General features: G+C 47.6%; 1 protein-coding gene across 2 annotated transcripts; it reads left to right on the top strand.

The window, feature by feature from the left end:
• Positions 1-661: 661 nt before the first annotated feature.
• On the top strand, positions 662-14,194 carry jade3 (jade family PHD finger 3). 2 transcript variants are annotated; one of them, XM_030372179.1, is made up of 12 exons: positions 662-848; positions 2,191-2,256; positions 2,556-2,615; positions 3,222-3,304; positions 3,771-3,928; positions 4,983-5,173; positions 6,156-6,367; positions 7,089-7,256; positions 7,417-7,533; positions 9,344-9,817; positions 10,645-10,762; positions 11,353-14,194. In XM_030372179.1, the coding sequence occupies exons 3-12, from the start codon at positions 2,567-2,569 to the stop codon at positions 12,324-12,326; spliced, it is 2,544 nt and encodes an 847-aa protein (XP_030228039.1). In that variant the 5' UTR covers positions 662-848; positions 2,191-2,256; positions 2,556-2,566; the 3' UTR covers positions 12,327-14,194. The 2 variants fall into 2 exon arrangements, with proteins under 2 accessions (XP_030228039.1, XP_030228040.1); XM_030372180.1 differs by lacking the exon at positions 662-848 and adding an exon at positions 1,315-1,487.
• The last annotated feature ends 341 nt before the right edge of the window (positions 14,195-14,535 follow it).

Here is a 14,535-nt window from a genome sequence, read left to right as displayed (position 1 = left end):
GTTCCAGACCATATCGTCAAGATTCAATGTCATGTTACTCTGCTAAGCAGCATATTGTTACTAGCTTCCTGTGTGATGGGCATAGTGTCTTAATGATTTGGAGAAGTAAGAAAGTGTATTCCAATAACCTTTGTTTATGTCTTTATGCTGTAATTTTAAGGGTCCCAATAGCAAAGCGTGCTTGGACACCCAGCCTGCCAATAGCTTCATCACATATTCCACTAGCTGTACAAATTTACTTGGATCTGTGAAAATACAAAATAGTTACATCGATTTTTTTTAAGATGCTGACTGCATAAGGAAGAGTTACAAGAGTTCTTGCTCAACAAGTGCTTGTTATAGTTAAGTGTTTTCTGCCTTTCTAAAGAATCCAACCACCTTATAAACAAGATTTACCAGTGCATCAATAAAAGGTTAACTTGAATAAGGTATGCTATACATTTGTGCATGTGTAGAGTATGATGTACATTTGTACTTACTAATAGTAAAATGTACAAATGTGCGACATATCTCTTAATTATTTTTTGAATATTTGTTTTTTCGTCTTTTTAGCTTATTACTAATTTTTTAATGAATGGCTCAAAGGGACTCAAACTGAACCCTGCAGCAGCGCTCCTCTGAACGAGGTGGAGTGTAGGACCTGGCGGCCGTCGCGGTACAATAGATGTGTTGTGCGTGGTGGTGCTGCTGGAGATTGCAACCCTTGAAATTCCTAGGGTGGCAGAATAAAGCAACCAAATTCAATTAAAAGGCTATAACCAACGGCTCTATTTGTAATATCCACTTTGCCAAACGGAATACGACGTCATCTGGACGGGATAAAACGCGTTATACAATGCGAACATAAGGTAAGATCCAAGGAATCTGGACAATATGCTCGTGTGTTCACTGCCAGGAGAACTGCCCTGGATGGCTTATGCAGGCCACGGGGCCCTGCTTCCTTTCTGTGAGGGGGGGTTGTTTGAATGCAAAGTTGTAGATTATGATTGATAATCATTCGCAAGTAACAGAAAATCGGGGTGTCGCTTTAAGTTTCATTTACGATACTCTTTCGTAAACGTAATAGCTTGGGTCCAAACCCCGATAGGAAGTGACATCTTTATTTGGTGGTGGCGCCCATGTTTGATTTTCTGCACGGCGTTTTAAAGCGCAAAACGTAGTCGCCAGATCCAAGGTTCCGGCCGTACAGAGGGTGGGACCTTGCTCCTTTACCACCCAATCTGCGAATGTTTGCTACCGCAGAGTGATCCGCCCTCGAGTCAGTGATTGGTTGGTAACGAATTGGGACCGCCCACTGTACCTTCGGACCCTTGGATCTATCAACCACAACCTACCCGCTAAAGGCCAGTGTTTGGCGCCAAGGCTTTTGAGGAACAACATTTTATAGCTGTTCTTTCATGTCTTTGTATACTAACGTGAACTCGCTAAAATCATTTAACTTTATTGCTACATTTGATCATCGTGCCATGGACTTCAGTTCGGGGGATGTACGTAGAAAAACCACGGATACCTAACCGCCCCAGTTTGTGTTAAATAACTTGATGTTCCACAGTGTATCTGACGACAACTTTATCTCGTTACTTGCACGTTATACGTTACTCCGAAACCACCTACAAACCACCGTTTTACATATCAATGACCCGAGGCCAGATTACTGATCGAATGGCAGAAATGACGCTGATCACCATCGGTTTTCCTCAGTGTTATGGTGTATTGATTACTAATAGTTTCCCATTAGTCATCTTAAGAGGGACTGGTCAGACAAAGACAGAATTCACCAGTAATACAAAGTTTGTACTGTTGATGATTTGGCCAAACGGTTCTTGGAAACTAATTTTAACTCTCCTTTTGCGACCCCTTCAAAAGTTGCTTTTGTGTCCTTGATGAATTCACCAGAACTAAAGCTATTTATCTTCTGTGTTGATTGAGTTAATGTTGCAGAATTAAATGTATAGTTTCTGTACAGTTTTGACATCGTTTTACACCGATGTCAACCCCAGTACTGAATTTTAAAGAGTAGTTTTCCTTATTTCGAATTGTTTTAGTAAAAACAAAACAAACCTAAAACTTCTTCGAGCCAGTATAGCCAAACTCCTCCAGATTACTGATGCGGTCCAACCATTGTTGAAACCCAGATAACCATGCTTGGTAATGCTGGCATCATGAACTAACACGAGTATGTATTTACAGATAAGAAAAGTTGTCGTGGGGTTATCAGTGGAACCGTTTAGCATGCCATTCGATGTAAAATTTATGGTAAGTGTACATTTTCTCTCATGCCAAATGCCTGTCGTTGTGATACAATGTCTGCGAACTTTGATGGTTCTGAGCTAGGCTATGCTCAGAAAATAAGGGAAGAACAGAGCATGCTGTGTGTTAGAATTTGGACTACTATTTTGGCTGTTATTATTCTTATTTCCACCACATTGTAATTGTCCTATTGCGTCAGACGTGTAGCGCTACTATTAATTCAACCGCATGTGTAGAACACGTAGTCAAGGCTAATTCCCCGCTTGGTTTACATCCCATAATGATACTTCTTACTTGTTTTCCAGGATGCTACAGGATGAAACGTATCAGGACCTCCAGCAGCAGTGACAGCTCTGACAATGAAAGTAAGTTCACCTGGAGCTTAAGCCCTCTTAGATAGCCAGCCTCTCACATACTCAGTTTCAGCAACACTTGTTCTAGGCACACGTTGATGAAGAGGCAAGAGAGTTTCTAGAATCTACTTGGTAGGAATGTACCTCTATGGTGTAGGTCTTCAGGTGGTGTAGGTCTTGAGATGGTGTCGGTCTTCAGATGGTGTCAGTCTTCAGATGGTGTCAGTCTTCAGATGGTGTAGGTCTTCAGATGGTGTGGGTCTTCAGAAGGTGTAGGTCGTCAGCTTGTGTAGGTCTTCAGATGGTGTAGGTCTTCTGATGGTGTAGGTCTTCTGATGGTGTAGGTCCTCAGATGGTGTAGGTTCAGGTGGTGTAGGTCTTCAGATGCTGTAGGACTTCAGATGGTGTAGGTCTTCCGCTTTTGTAGGTCTGCAGATGGTGTAGCTCTTTAGCTATTGTAGGACTTCAGATGGTGTAGGTCTTCAGAGGGTGTAGGTCTTCAGATGGTGTAGGACTTCAGATGGTGTAGGTCTTCAGATGGTGTAGGTCTTCAGCTGGTGTAGGTCTTCGGCCGCTGGTGTCTTGCAACATCTGACCCCTCCTCGTCCTTCTCCTCAGGTCCTTCCACATCATTCTGCTCCACCAACAAGTATGGCAGCAAGCCGGGAACCCCCGCCTGCAGCCAGAAGAAGCCGGCAGAAGTAAACAACACCTCATCGTCCTCCTCCTCTTATGCCTTTCTCAATCTTGTCTGTCATCGCTATTGCTATGCTCACAGTTTTATTTAAGGCTACGGAGCATTAATATACATCACAAAGCACACTTTCCTGCTATAGACCTCTGGTTAAAGCCACAACCAACCAGGCAGGCCCATGACAATATTCAAGCTCGGATTAACGTTATTGCTTTTTCTAGGCACAACAGAAAAACAACAGTAACTTGTATCATTATTGTTACACGTGACTTAAATGTGGGGGGATGATATAGATGGTCCTTCACATCAAAGTCCCTCTGTCAATCCAAACTGCACATTGCTATTATTGTACGGCATTCCCTATCGCCACAAGACGCCAACGGTAATAGTCGGGTGTCTGTGTCACCCAGGCTGATAAAGTACATCCTACATTGTGATAATAGTACAATCCCCTTGGCCCGTCTCTCCCCCAGGTGTTCAGGAAAGACCTGATCAGTGCCATGAAGCTGCCCGACTCCCACCACATCTCCGCCGAGGACTACTACCTCCTAGCCGACACCTGGAGGCAGGAGTGGGAGAAGGGCGTGCAGGTGCCCGCCAGCCCCGACACCGTCCTCGAACCCTCCGTCAGGTAACACCGAGGGAGGAAGGTCGCCCGTTTGATCCCCAGCTCCCCTGAGGTTAACGCCCCCGAAGACGAAACCTAACCCTAACTACCACCGACGGGCTGGCTGTTGCCTAGCATGGTCAACACCGCCGTCGCCGTGTGAATGGGTGCATGTGAGGTGCTAATTGTGAAGTGCCTTGTGTGGACCCAGGTTAGAGAGGCGTTTTAGGTATGTAGTCCTTCTATCAACCACCAATCGTCTAGTCTGCGGTTTCTATCGATAATGTTCGGCTCTACTTTGATGGCTATGTATGGATCTACTGCGCTTCCTGGTGCAGCAGAGAAGTGTTGGAGTGTCCTAAAGCAAGATGCCCAACGTGTGTGAGAGTGTTGGTAAATATGAAGGAAAGAGAGAGCGACTGGGTGGATGTGAGAAAGAGAGGGGGTCAGTCACTGGGTGGTGAGAGCGAGAGAGAGTGAGATGTATAACTGGTGGTGAATGCGTGAGAGGGATAACTGGTGGTGATTGTGACAGAGGAGACACACGTACACAAAGATGGATGCCCGTTGGTGAATGTGAGAGAGTGACACACTCTCACACAGATGGATAGCTGTTGGTGAATGTGAGACGTTTAGGAAGGTACAGCTCTGTAGCTGGAGGCTAGAGAACTGCTCTATAAATGCACTCCACTTCTAGGTTTTATATTCCGACTTTCAGCAGATTAACGCACTATAATGAAACACTCGTCTGCGAAGGCACACCTGAATCGAATCACCTCTGATCAGTGCATCAAACAAAAGGAGATCGGGTTGCAACGCCGAAGCAAAGTGTGTTACTCAAAGAAACATCCAGATCGACCGGAAGTATTGGGAGACATAACCACAGCACAATCAGACCTCCCGGTTCAAAAGAAAGTGCTCAACCTCCAGAGCGACTATTGGATAAAAAAAACAACATTTATATCATGGTGTCCACTTTAAAAAGTGAGATATTAGAATGATCAACACAGCCCGATTACAAATCCCACAACACACAACCGCTATAAAGCTCCACCTGTCCTTCTATGTGTGTGCTCAGGATCATCGCGGAGAAGCCCAAAGAGATTCTGTACACGCGGCCCAAGAAGTACTTCCGCTGCTGGAGCCAGGACGCCACGGAGATGGGCTACGTCAACATCAACAAGCTGGCGGAGGACATGTGTCGCTACGACCTGGACGACACCGACCTCCACTGGCTCCACACGCTCAACACAGAGCTGCTGCACATGGGTAGGAGACGCCGCACTGGCGTGCACCACACTCCACTAGCATGTACCACACTCCACTAGCATGTACCACACTCCACACTTCACTGGATGCACACACTTGACACAGAGCTTGAGCACATGGGTAGGAGACGCATGTAGAGGCTAGTATATAACACACACACTCGACTAGAATGTAACACTCTTCACTGGCTGCACGCTCAACACATGCATATGTACACTCTAACAAGCTTGTAGCACACTTTCCACTAGACTGAAGCACACATTACTACATCCTAGTGTGTGACACACACCAATGGCGCAATGAGTGTCCCTTGCCACATAGCGGGAGGAAGAGGCTGTCCCATCACAACCAGATGGCTAATATCACAAGCCTGAACACAATTCAAGAGGCATTAAGATTGGACTAAAACCCCTCCAGGGTTACACAGAGATATGAGGCTGTAATGCATTAGTCACTAAATGCGTTCCAGGATGCATGTGTCACATCCAGGATGCATGTGATGACTATGTTGTCATGGAAACTTGCCCCCCAAGAACTCAACAATTGTTGAACATCAGCAATGCATACATGAATTGAGTAAATAAAACGAGAGTCAACTAATAAGGTTTAAGGGTAGGAAATTACCTTTTCTTTACCAGGGCTTCATTTGCCCCATGTTTTCGGGGCAATTTTGGATCATTTCCTTGGCATTTTGGTGAAAGGTTGGGTGAAAAAAAAAAACTTTTTCTATCTTGCGTGACAAACCATCATGACACCAATAAAAACCTAACATTCTGGACCTGCTGTGCAACACAGTAAACCACAGAAATGAATCTTCTATTTTATGGGTTATTTCAAAGCTCCCGTCGTCCCAATTGCGAGAGGCAATTATATGTCCTAAGCAAGGCCCCAAGCCCCTGTTCATTTCCGACCCTGTAAGGTACCACTACTCTCCTAATACCACGATACCCAGCTTACCTGATCCTTGTGTCTGGTTCCCCAGGGGAGGGGGCCGTGGACGAGCTGACTGTGGAGCGGGCGCTGGAGGCCCTGGAGAGGCAGTGTCATGGCAACATGAGGCACGCCATCGAGACGGTGGAGGGGCTGGGCATCGAGTACGACGAGGACGTCATCTGCGACGTGTGCCGCTCCCCCGACAGCGAGGAGGGCAACGACATGGTGTTCTGTGACAAGTGCAACATCTGCGTGCACCAGGTAAGACGCTTGTTAGAATGCTCTGCTTACACTCGTTAAAGCATCTGTTGCACTTGTTTAAGCATCTGTGTGCATTCATTAAAACATCTGCATGAACCAGGGAGATTTAACACGTTTGTTAAAACATCTGTTTACACATTGAAACATCTGCGTGCACCGTCTGTTTCAACATCTGTTAACCGTCATTAAAACATGCGCGTGCATGTAGACACTGATTGCAACATCTGTAACCTACAGGTACACTTCTTTAAACATCTGTAATGTACAGGTAGACGCTTGTTTAAAAATCTGTAATGTACAGATAGACATTCATGCAAATATCTGTTATATACAGGCAGAAACTCGTTTAAACATGTATAATGTACAGGTAGCTGTCGATTTGAAATCTGTTCAATACAGGTAGACGCTCGTTTCAACATCTGTCATTTAAAAGTAGATATTCATTATAACATGTGTAATGTCCAGGTAGACACTGATTACAACCTCTGTAATACAGATTTACTAAACGTTTACTAAAACATCTTTAATGGACTGTTAGACGCCCTTTAAAATGTCTGTCAAGTAAAGGGAGGCGATCGTTATAAAATGTGTAATGTACAGGTAGACACTAATTAAGCATCGATTAAACATTTGTAGCACACAGGTAGGTGATAATGAAGCACCCGGCCTGAATCTGAATGATGGTCCTATCCTGTGTTGCCCCCCCCCCCCCTCTCTACAGGCGTGCTACGGCATCGTGAAGGTGCCCGTGGGGAACTGGCTGTGCAGGACGTGTGTACTGGGACTGGAGCCCCAGTGTCTGCTCTGCCCCAAGAAGGGCGGCGCCATGAAGGCCACGCGGGCCGGGACCAAGTGGGCCCACGTCAGCTGCGCCCTGTGGATCCCCGAGGTAAGAGACGGACCCCCCTCTTGCACAGGCCCCGGCTCTGATGTTTGTGACTGGTGCTGTCGTTTTGTGTCGTGACGTTGATGTTTCTGGTCACAGTGTTGATGCGTCACAGTCTTTTATGTGTCGCGGTGGTAATGCGTGTGCGTGTGCGTGTGCCCAGGTGAGCATCGCGTGTCCAGAGAGGATGGAGCCCATCACCAAGGTGTCCCACATCCCTCCCAGCCGCTGGTCGCTCATCTGCAGCCTCTGCAAGCTGAAGACCGGGGCCTGCATCCAGGTGGGACATAGGACTGACATAGGACTGACATTGGACTGACATAGGACTGCTGGATCAGACGTCTCGTTATATCAGAGGAGATATCACATATCAGAGGAGATGTCACATATCAGAAGAGATATCACGTTATATCAGAGAAGATATCACGTTATATCAGAGAAGATATCACGTTATATCAGAGAAGATATCACGTTATATCAGAGGAGATATCACATTCTATCAGAGGAGACATCACATTATATCAGAGGAGACATCACTATCAGAGGAGATATCTCATATCACATTATATCAGAGGAGATATCACATATCAGAGGAGATATAAAGTTATAATAGAGTAGATATCGTGCATCACATTATATCAGAGTAGATGTCATACATCACACTATAACGGAGAAGATGCCACATAATTTCAGAATAGATATCACATATCATTGTAGATATCTCATGATATCAGAGGAACTATGACATATAATGTGCAGTGTTTGCGCACATTTTTTTGTGTGCTCGCAAAGCACACCCTGCCGGGAGGTTTCTATGTGTCTGCCGGCAACAGAAGGGTGTACATACAGTACATTTGTGAACAGTCACAAGCAGGGAAATATGGAGAGATTGAACATATTACAAGTATAATCTTTAAAACCATTATTTAAATGTATTTAACAAAAAATATATTATATCAACAACCACCCTATACAGTAAAATCACGTAACCCAAATACTACAAAAATCGAAAACGTCTGTGCCTCAAACCAATGCATCTTCCCACCCCCTCCCCTCTCCCCATCACAAAGGTTGTAGTAGGACCGTGAAGAGGCCATGCCTCTATTGAACAAGTTTTGGAGTAGATATCGTGCATCAGATTATATCAGAGTAGAGGTCATACATCACACTATAACAGAGAAGATGCCACATAATTTCAGAATAGATATCACATATCATTGTAGATATCTCATGATATCAGAGGAGATATGACATATAATGTGCAGTGTTTGCTAGAGTCAATAATGGCGACGCAACTGAAATTGTTGCTAAATGAAAAATCCTCAAAAATAACAAGAGATATTTTTCAGAACTAAAGGTTGTAGTAGGACCATAAAGAGGCCAAGCCTCTATGGAACAAGTTTTGGGGCGTCTAGAGTCAATAATGGCGACGCTATTGAAATTTTACCATTGTGGTCGTTTTCAGTTTGCACTTTGCAGACTAAGCTCGGGCTGAAAGCCGACAGCTCATAGAAGCCAATACAATTCACCGTTCGCTAACAAAACGGCTTGTTTGGATGAAAACAATGTTGTAGCTCGTTATCTGGGTTACTACACTCAATTGTGTCGCAACGATGTTTCACTGATAATCTATTGAACCACAATCTCTGAATCTGCCAATTCATTTCCAACTTTACTGAAGTTCTTCTCCGTTTATAGGCTTTACTCACAGCGTGAATTGACCTGGATATGAAGCGTCCGTAGCGCAAAATAATAAAACATTAGCTTTTTAAAGAGATATGAAGGAGCTCTCCTCAGCAGTGGCGGTCATATTTCAGCAGCAGCTGCTAGGTGCATATAGGGGAAACACTGATGTGATATCATGAGATATCTACTCTGACATCCTAGAAGAAACAGTAGATATCAGAGTAATCAATGTCATAAGAGCAATCAATGTGTAACGGTTGGACGTGAACACTGACGGAGCAGGTAGGGGTTAGACAGTACAGAGACTCATCTGAACTGGATGAAAGCGGTAAGGCTGAATAACTGATTAAGCAGACAGACAGTCAACCCGTGTCCGTGTCTCCCCCCCCCCCCCCCCCCCCTAGTGCTCGGTGAAGAACTGCACCACGCCGTTCCACGTGACGTGTGCCTTCGAGCAGACCCTGGAGATGAAGACCATCCTGGACGAGGGCGACGAGGTGAAGTTCAAGTCCTACTGCCTGAAGCACAGCCGCTCCAAGACCCCCGGCGCCGCCGCCGAGCCGGGCCTGAGCCCCGCCCGGCCCAAGCCCGTCCCCACGGAGACGGAGAAGGTGGGGCTGCGGGCGCAGCGGCTGCGGGAGCTGGAGGAGGAGTTCCACACGCTGATCCAGCCGGGGGAGCTGGCCCGCGACCTGGGCGTGGCCGAGCCCCTCATGGACTTCATCTTCCAGTATTGGAAGCTGAAGAGGAAGACGAGCTTCAACCGCGCGCTGCTGCCCCCCAAGGAGGAGGAGGGCAACCTGCTGGTGCAGCCGCAGGAGGACAGCATCCACACGCGCATGCGCATGTTCATGCACCTCCGGCAGGACCTGGAGAGGGTGGGTGCAGAGAGAGCGTGTGTGTGTGTGTGTGTGTGTGTGTGAGGGTTGAGTTAGGCCTGAGTTATGGTCAGACGTTGACGCAACGACCACGCAGACGCTTCGACCGGAGTCGTGAACCTGTTTTGGTTCTGCGTCGGGTTTGCGGTAGCGGACCAATCACAGGCCTTGCTGCTGCGTCGCCTCAACGCAAGGTTATAATTTTTGGGAGCCGCATGTCAGGCCCTTATGGTGGACGCAAGGAGGGTCCGCAACGAGGAAATTGGTCCGTGAACCCCCTTGCCTTGTGTCAACGTCCAACCATAACTAAGCCAAATGTTTGGCTCAAAATGTTTAGATTGATATTCTGCCAATACTCTTTGAGTTATTTGAGTGTCCATTGTGGGGCATTGTGTATAAAAGTATATCAAATAATTAATATAGTTGAATGGGTATATGTGTGTGTGGCATTTGTGTGTGTTGTGGGGCGCATGTGTTTGTGTATTATTTGTGTGTTGTGGTGGTGTGTGTGTATGTTTTATGCTGAATGGTTATTCTGGTTATGATCTGCTGGGTTTCTAGACAATTTAGTATTCTTTGTAATAATATTTCAAATGATGATTTTAATTCGCTTAATGGGCTTGCGTGTTCATGTGTTTGTGTGTATAAATAGATTAGTAGTTGACCTATAAAATCAAGGATTATGTTTTAAAGTGTGTGTGTGTGTGTGTGTGTGTGTGTGTGTGTGTGTGTGTGTGTGTGTGTGTGTGTGTGTGTGTGTGTGTGTGTGTGTGTGTGTGTGTGTGTGTGTGTGTGTGTGTGTGTGTGTGTGTGTGTTTCCTCTGCAGGTGAGGAACCTGTGCTACATGGTGAGCCGCAGGGAGAAGCTGAAGCTGTCTCAGAGTAAAGCTCAGGAGCAGATGTTCAACCTGCACATCAAACTCCTCAACCAGGAAGTGACTGCAGGTAGGCCCCTCCTCCCATCTCGTTTCAGTATCCATAACTACAGCATGTCGGCGTAATGGAAAACACATCTCATTTTATGCTGTCACACTAAGACAGCGTTTTTTCCACCATAGAAAACAGACAGTTCTTTTTAATAATGGAATATGGTGAAGCTTCGTGCTTTCCCTCTCCAAAGGGGCTTCATTAAAGTAATCCTCTTCCTGGGCACTTCAAAGGATCTCCAGGGAATATCTCCCCTGCCGAGTCACCATGCGCTCTTAGCTAATGAGGTTCATCAAAGCTTGTAATGCTACAACAAAAATCAGGATACTGGATGAGGATGTTTAGTTTTATCAATATTTCCCTGTGTTAGTGTTCGAGTGCTACTTGTCAACAACCTGTTGGTACATAAATAAGAGAGACAAAACAGAATATTGGATGTCCTAAATGCGTCTAATTTCGAGGGTGGTGATCCTGTGGTTCGAGGAAGAGAGAACCACATGATGAGTTAGTTTGTACTGATGTAATGGCCGTGTGTTCTTCTACGGTCAAACGGCTGTCCGCGCTGAAGCTCCCGCTGTCGGCCGTACTAACGCCGGGTTCCTCCGCAGGCGTTCCTTTGTCCTTCCCCATCGAGAGCCTCCTGTTCCACCCTCCGCCCCGGATCACGCTGAAGCTCAAGATGCCCAAAGCCCAGCTGCTGGGCAACGGCAAGAGCAGCGCCAAGTCGGGCAACGGGCCCCTCTGTCCGGATAACAGCCTCAACGTCCACGAGCAGGGGCCCGCCGTGGTCCCCGGGGGCCTGGGCCTGGGCAAGCCCCAGCTGCACAGCCGCGGCAGGAGGGAGGAGCGCTCCAACGGCCTCCCGCCCACCTCCTCGTCCTCGTCCTCGTCCTCCTCGTCCTCTGGCCACCGGGAGGCCAACGCCGTCTCCAGCAGCACCTCGGCGCCCGCCAAGCCCGGCAGCGGGAAGCCGCTGGCGCTGCACGCCGCGCTCCACAGCCAGCACGCCTCCAACGGCAAGCCCCCGAAGCCCGCCGACGCGGAGCGCAGGGGGCCCGGGGGCGGGGGCAAGGCCAACGGCCTCGCGGAGAGGTGCGTGGCCCAGAAGGACATCTCCTGCCAGACGCCCGGCGGGGAGCAGGGCGCCCCCCTGGCCGAGGCGCTGTGCCGCGGCGGCCAGCCGGCGGGCTTCCGCAAGGCGGGCATGGAGCACTTCAGCCGCTCCTTCAAGGAGGCCACGGTCAGCCTGGTCCGCAGCACGGAGGACCTGCGCGGCCCCGACCGGCTGGGCCGCAAGTCGTCCTCCTCTTCCTCCTCTTCCTCCTCCGCGGCGAAGGAGCGGCTCTGGCCCAAGCCGGCGTCCTCCTCCTCCGAGCCGCCGCCCAACGGGGCGCGCTCGCGGCGGGAGACGGACGGCTACTGTCCCGACGCGGAGCTCAGTGACTCTGAGTCGGAGGTCAAGGGCCGCCACAGACAGAGGAGGGGGCCCAAGTCGCCGGCGCCGGCCCCCGGGGCGCCCCTCCCCCCGCCCTCCGCCCGTGGCAAACCGGCCGTGGCGTCGAGAGGCGCGGTTCAGAGGTGACGGCCGTGACGGGAGGTCTAGCGACCGCCACGGCTGCGACACGGCCTCTCCCGCAGGGGGTCGCCGCGGAGCGCTGCGCCCCCCCCCAGGATCCGTCGACACTGGCGGTCCGAACTCTGGGTGGGGGGGCGGGGTTAAGGGACCATAGATGCTATCCAGGGATAGTGAAAGACCGATGCATGATGGGCAGTGTAGGCCGTGAAACATTGTACTAGATGTGTCGAGTCGTGTCCCCCCCCCCCCCCCCTGTGTCTGGCATGGGCTCGGTCCGGCGGGCCTTGCCCCCAGAGGCCGATGTACAGGCCCGATTTTTCTTAGCTAGACATTTGTAATCACACCCTTTTCGAATTTGCATTAAACTCCAAAACAACTCCGGAAGTCCTCCTACACAAAGGATAGGTTTGCCTTTGAACAGCTTTTGACTGCTGTTGTACATATGTTCACTGGCCACTGGAGCGAGTTGGTCTGAACTGGAATGTAGATCATTTGTTGTCACAAGAGAGGAGGGTGATTTGAATGCGCTGAATACGTACATCACAGGGGCGGGGGGACCATTCGAGCAGATGTATCACACCTGATTAGTCACAGAAGGACTTCCTCGTACCCTCTCCTAGTCTCCTTGAGATTCTCCTATCTGACATATCTTACCGAAGTATATATGCTGGAATACAAATGTGTACCAAATGTTCTGCATTCCCAGGGAAATGCAACTACACCGTTCAGAGTCAGGTATGAGGTGTGGATGGACTATATATTTCCAGCTGTATGCACTACTTTCTCTGCAGTGGGGAAACCAGACTCGTTTAAGGTGAAGATAACAAACGTAGCTATACTCTAAAAGAAAACTGGCTAGAGTTATGGGGGTGTCTTCCTTCTGCTGACTGACTTTATCGGAGACCGGCTCCAGCACCACCTTTCCATAATAAACGGTTCCATGGGCCTTCTTCACCTGGCAGCCATCTTGGTTCTTAACTCTTGCTGGAAAAGGGAACTCGGGGAACTGAATGCGCATTCGGCAGCCATCTTGGTTCTAACTGCCAGCAGGGAGGTCCCATCCGGCTCGCGCTTAGAACCAGGATGGCTGCTCGGTGACTAAGGCCCATAGAGCACTTCAAGATGGTAACTATTTGAGGTAATAATAAAAAGACAAACTTTTATCTTTTCCAGTTAGACTTTTTTGACCCCACTTTTCTTCCATTATTATGGCTTACATTGCCAGCAGTTTCAAAGTGTTAAAGTGGGATTACATGTTACAGTATTTTTGTTTATTCGTATTTTTTCAACGAATGCCTTGTCAAGACTCCTTTTTTTCTTTGTTTTTTTTAAAGAGCAAACACACAGAACCGCATTTTTCATTTGGCTGAAAAAAACAGTTTGTTTATATAAACTTCTGGATGGCGCCCAATGCACACATGTGGTCTAGCTGTTCTGTTCCATCGGCCCATCATACTAGCGGATCACAGCGTTTATCAACACGCAACATGTGCCAAAACGTCAACTGTTCAAGATACAGACTAATATATCGTTATCTTCCAACCTCCCTAAGGTGGTCATGAGCATTTCTCCATGTATAAATTACTTTGGTTTGTGGTTTGCCAGTTTGCGACACATTTGAGAACTATTTTCCAACCCGAAGAGAAATAAAGTAGTACAGATACTTCTGTTTTTGTATACGATCATACTAATAACCTGTTCTACTGTGAACTTTCTGCCTGGAGCCAGCGACAAACACTACATCCTGACGGGGACTGTCAACCGCAGAGGGAAATATTCAGAGCTACACGTTTTACTGTCAGAAAAGGACCTAATAATTGTATTTTCTTTTTTTAAGTACATTTTTAAATAAATTGTGAAAATGCAATATTCCATTTTGCGTGTTTTGGAATTATTTTAGATGCAGACTTTTGGTACTCTTAATTAGCCTGGGAACCCAATTAATTTGCTTATGCCAGGCTCTTACTATACCATTCTATTAAAGGGCCCTATTTTAACACAAGGTGTGAGCTTAATTAGCCATTATTACACAACGCTTCGAAATCTGCCTTTTCCTATGCCTGAGTGAAATCCAAAGGGGGAGTTTCCATCTAGATATATAATGGATACAAAGGCAACATTTCCTACTGTCCAACGGTTTGATTAGTAGACGGGTCAATCAAATATACATCTAGGTGGAAACTCCCTGTGATGTCACAAAAGCACAAGGTAGGGC

The sequence above is a fragment of the Gadus morhua genome, chromosome 12 (assembly GCF_902167405.1).
Source record: "Gadus morhua chromosome 12, gadMor3.0, whole genome shotgun sequence".
Taxonomy (NCBI): Eukaryota; Metazoa; Chordata; class Actinopteri; order Gadiformes; family Gadidae; genus Gadus; species Gadus morhua.
Note: the sequence above shows the minus strand (reverse complement) of the source record. Positions and strands in the feature narration are given on the sequence as shown.

Coding starts and splice junctions, on each gene's coding strand:
- jade3 (XM_030372179.1), top strand. CDS start 2,567: ATGAAACGTATCAGGACCTCCAGCAGCAGTGACAGCTCTGACAATGAA. Junction 3,929..4,982: donor GTCCTCGAACCCTCCGTCAG/GTAACACCGAGG, acceptor GTGTGTGCTCAG/GATCATCGCGGAGAAGCCCA. Junction 7,534..9,343: donor AGACCGGGGCCTGCATCCAG/GTGGGACATAGG, acceptor CCCCCCCCCTAG/TGCTCGGTGAAGAACTGCAC.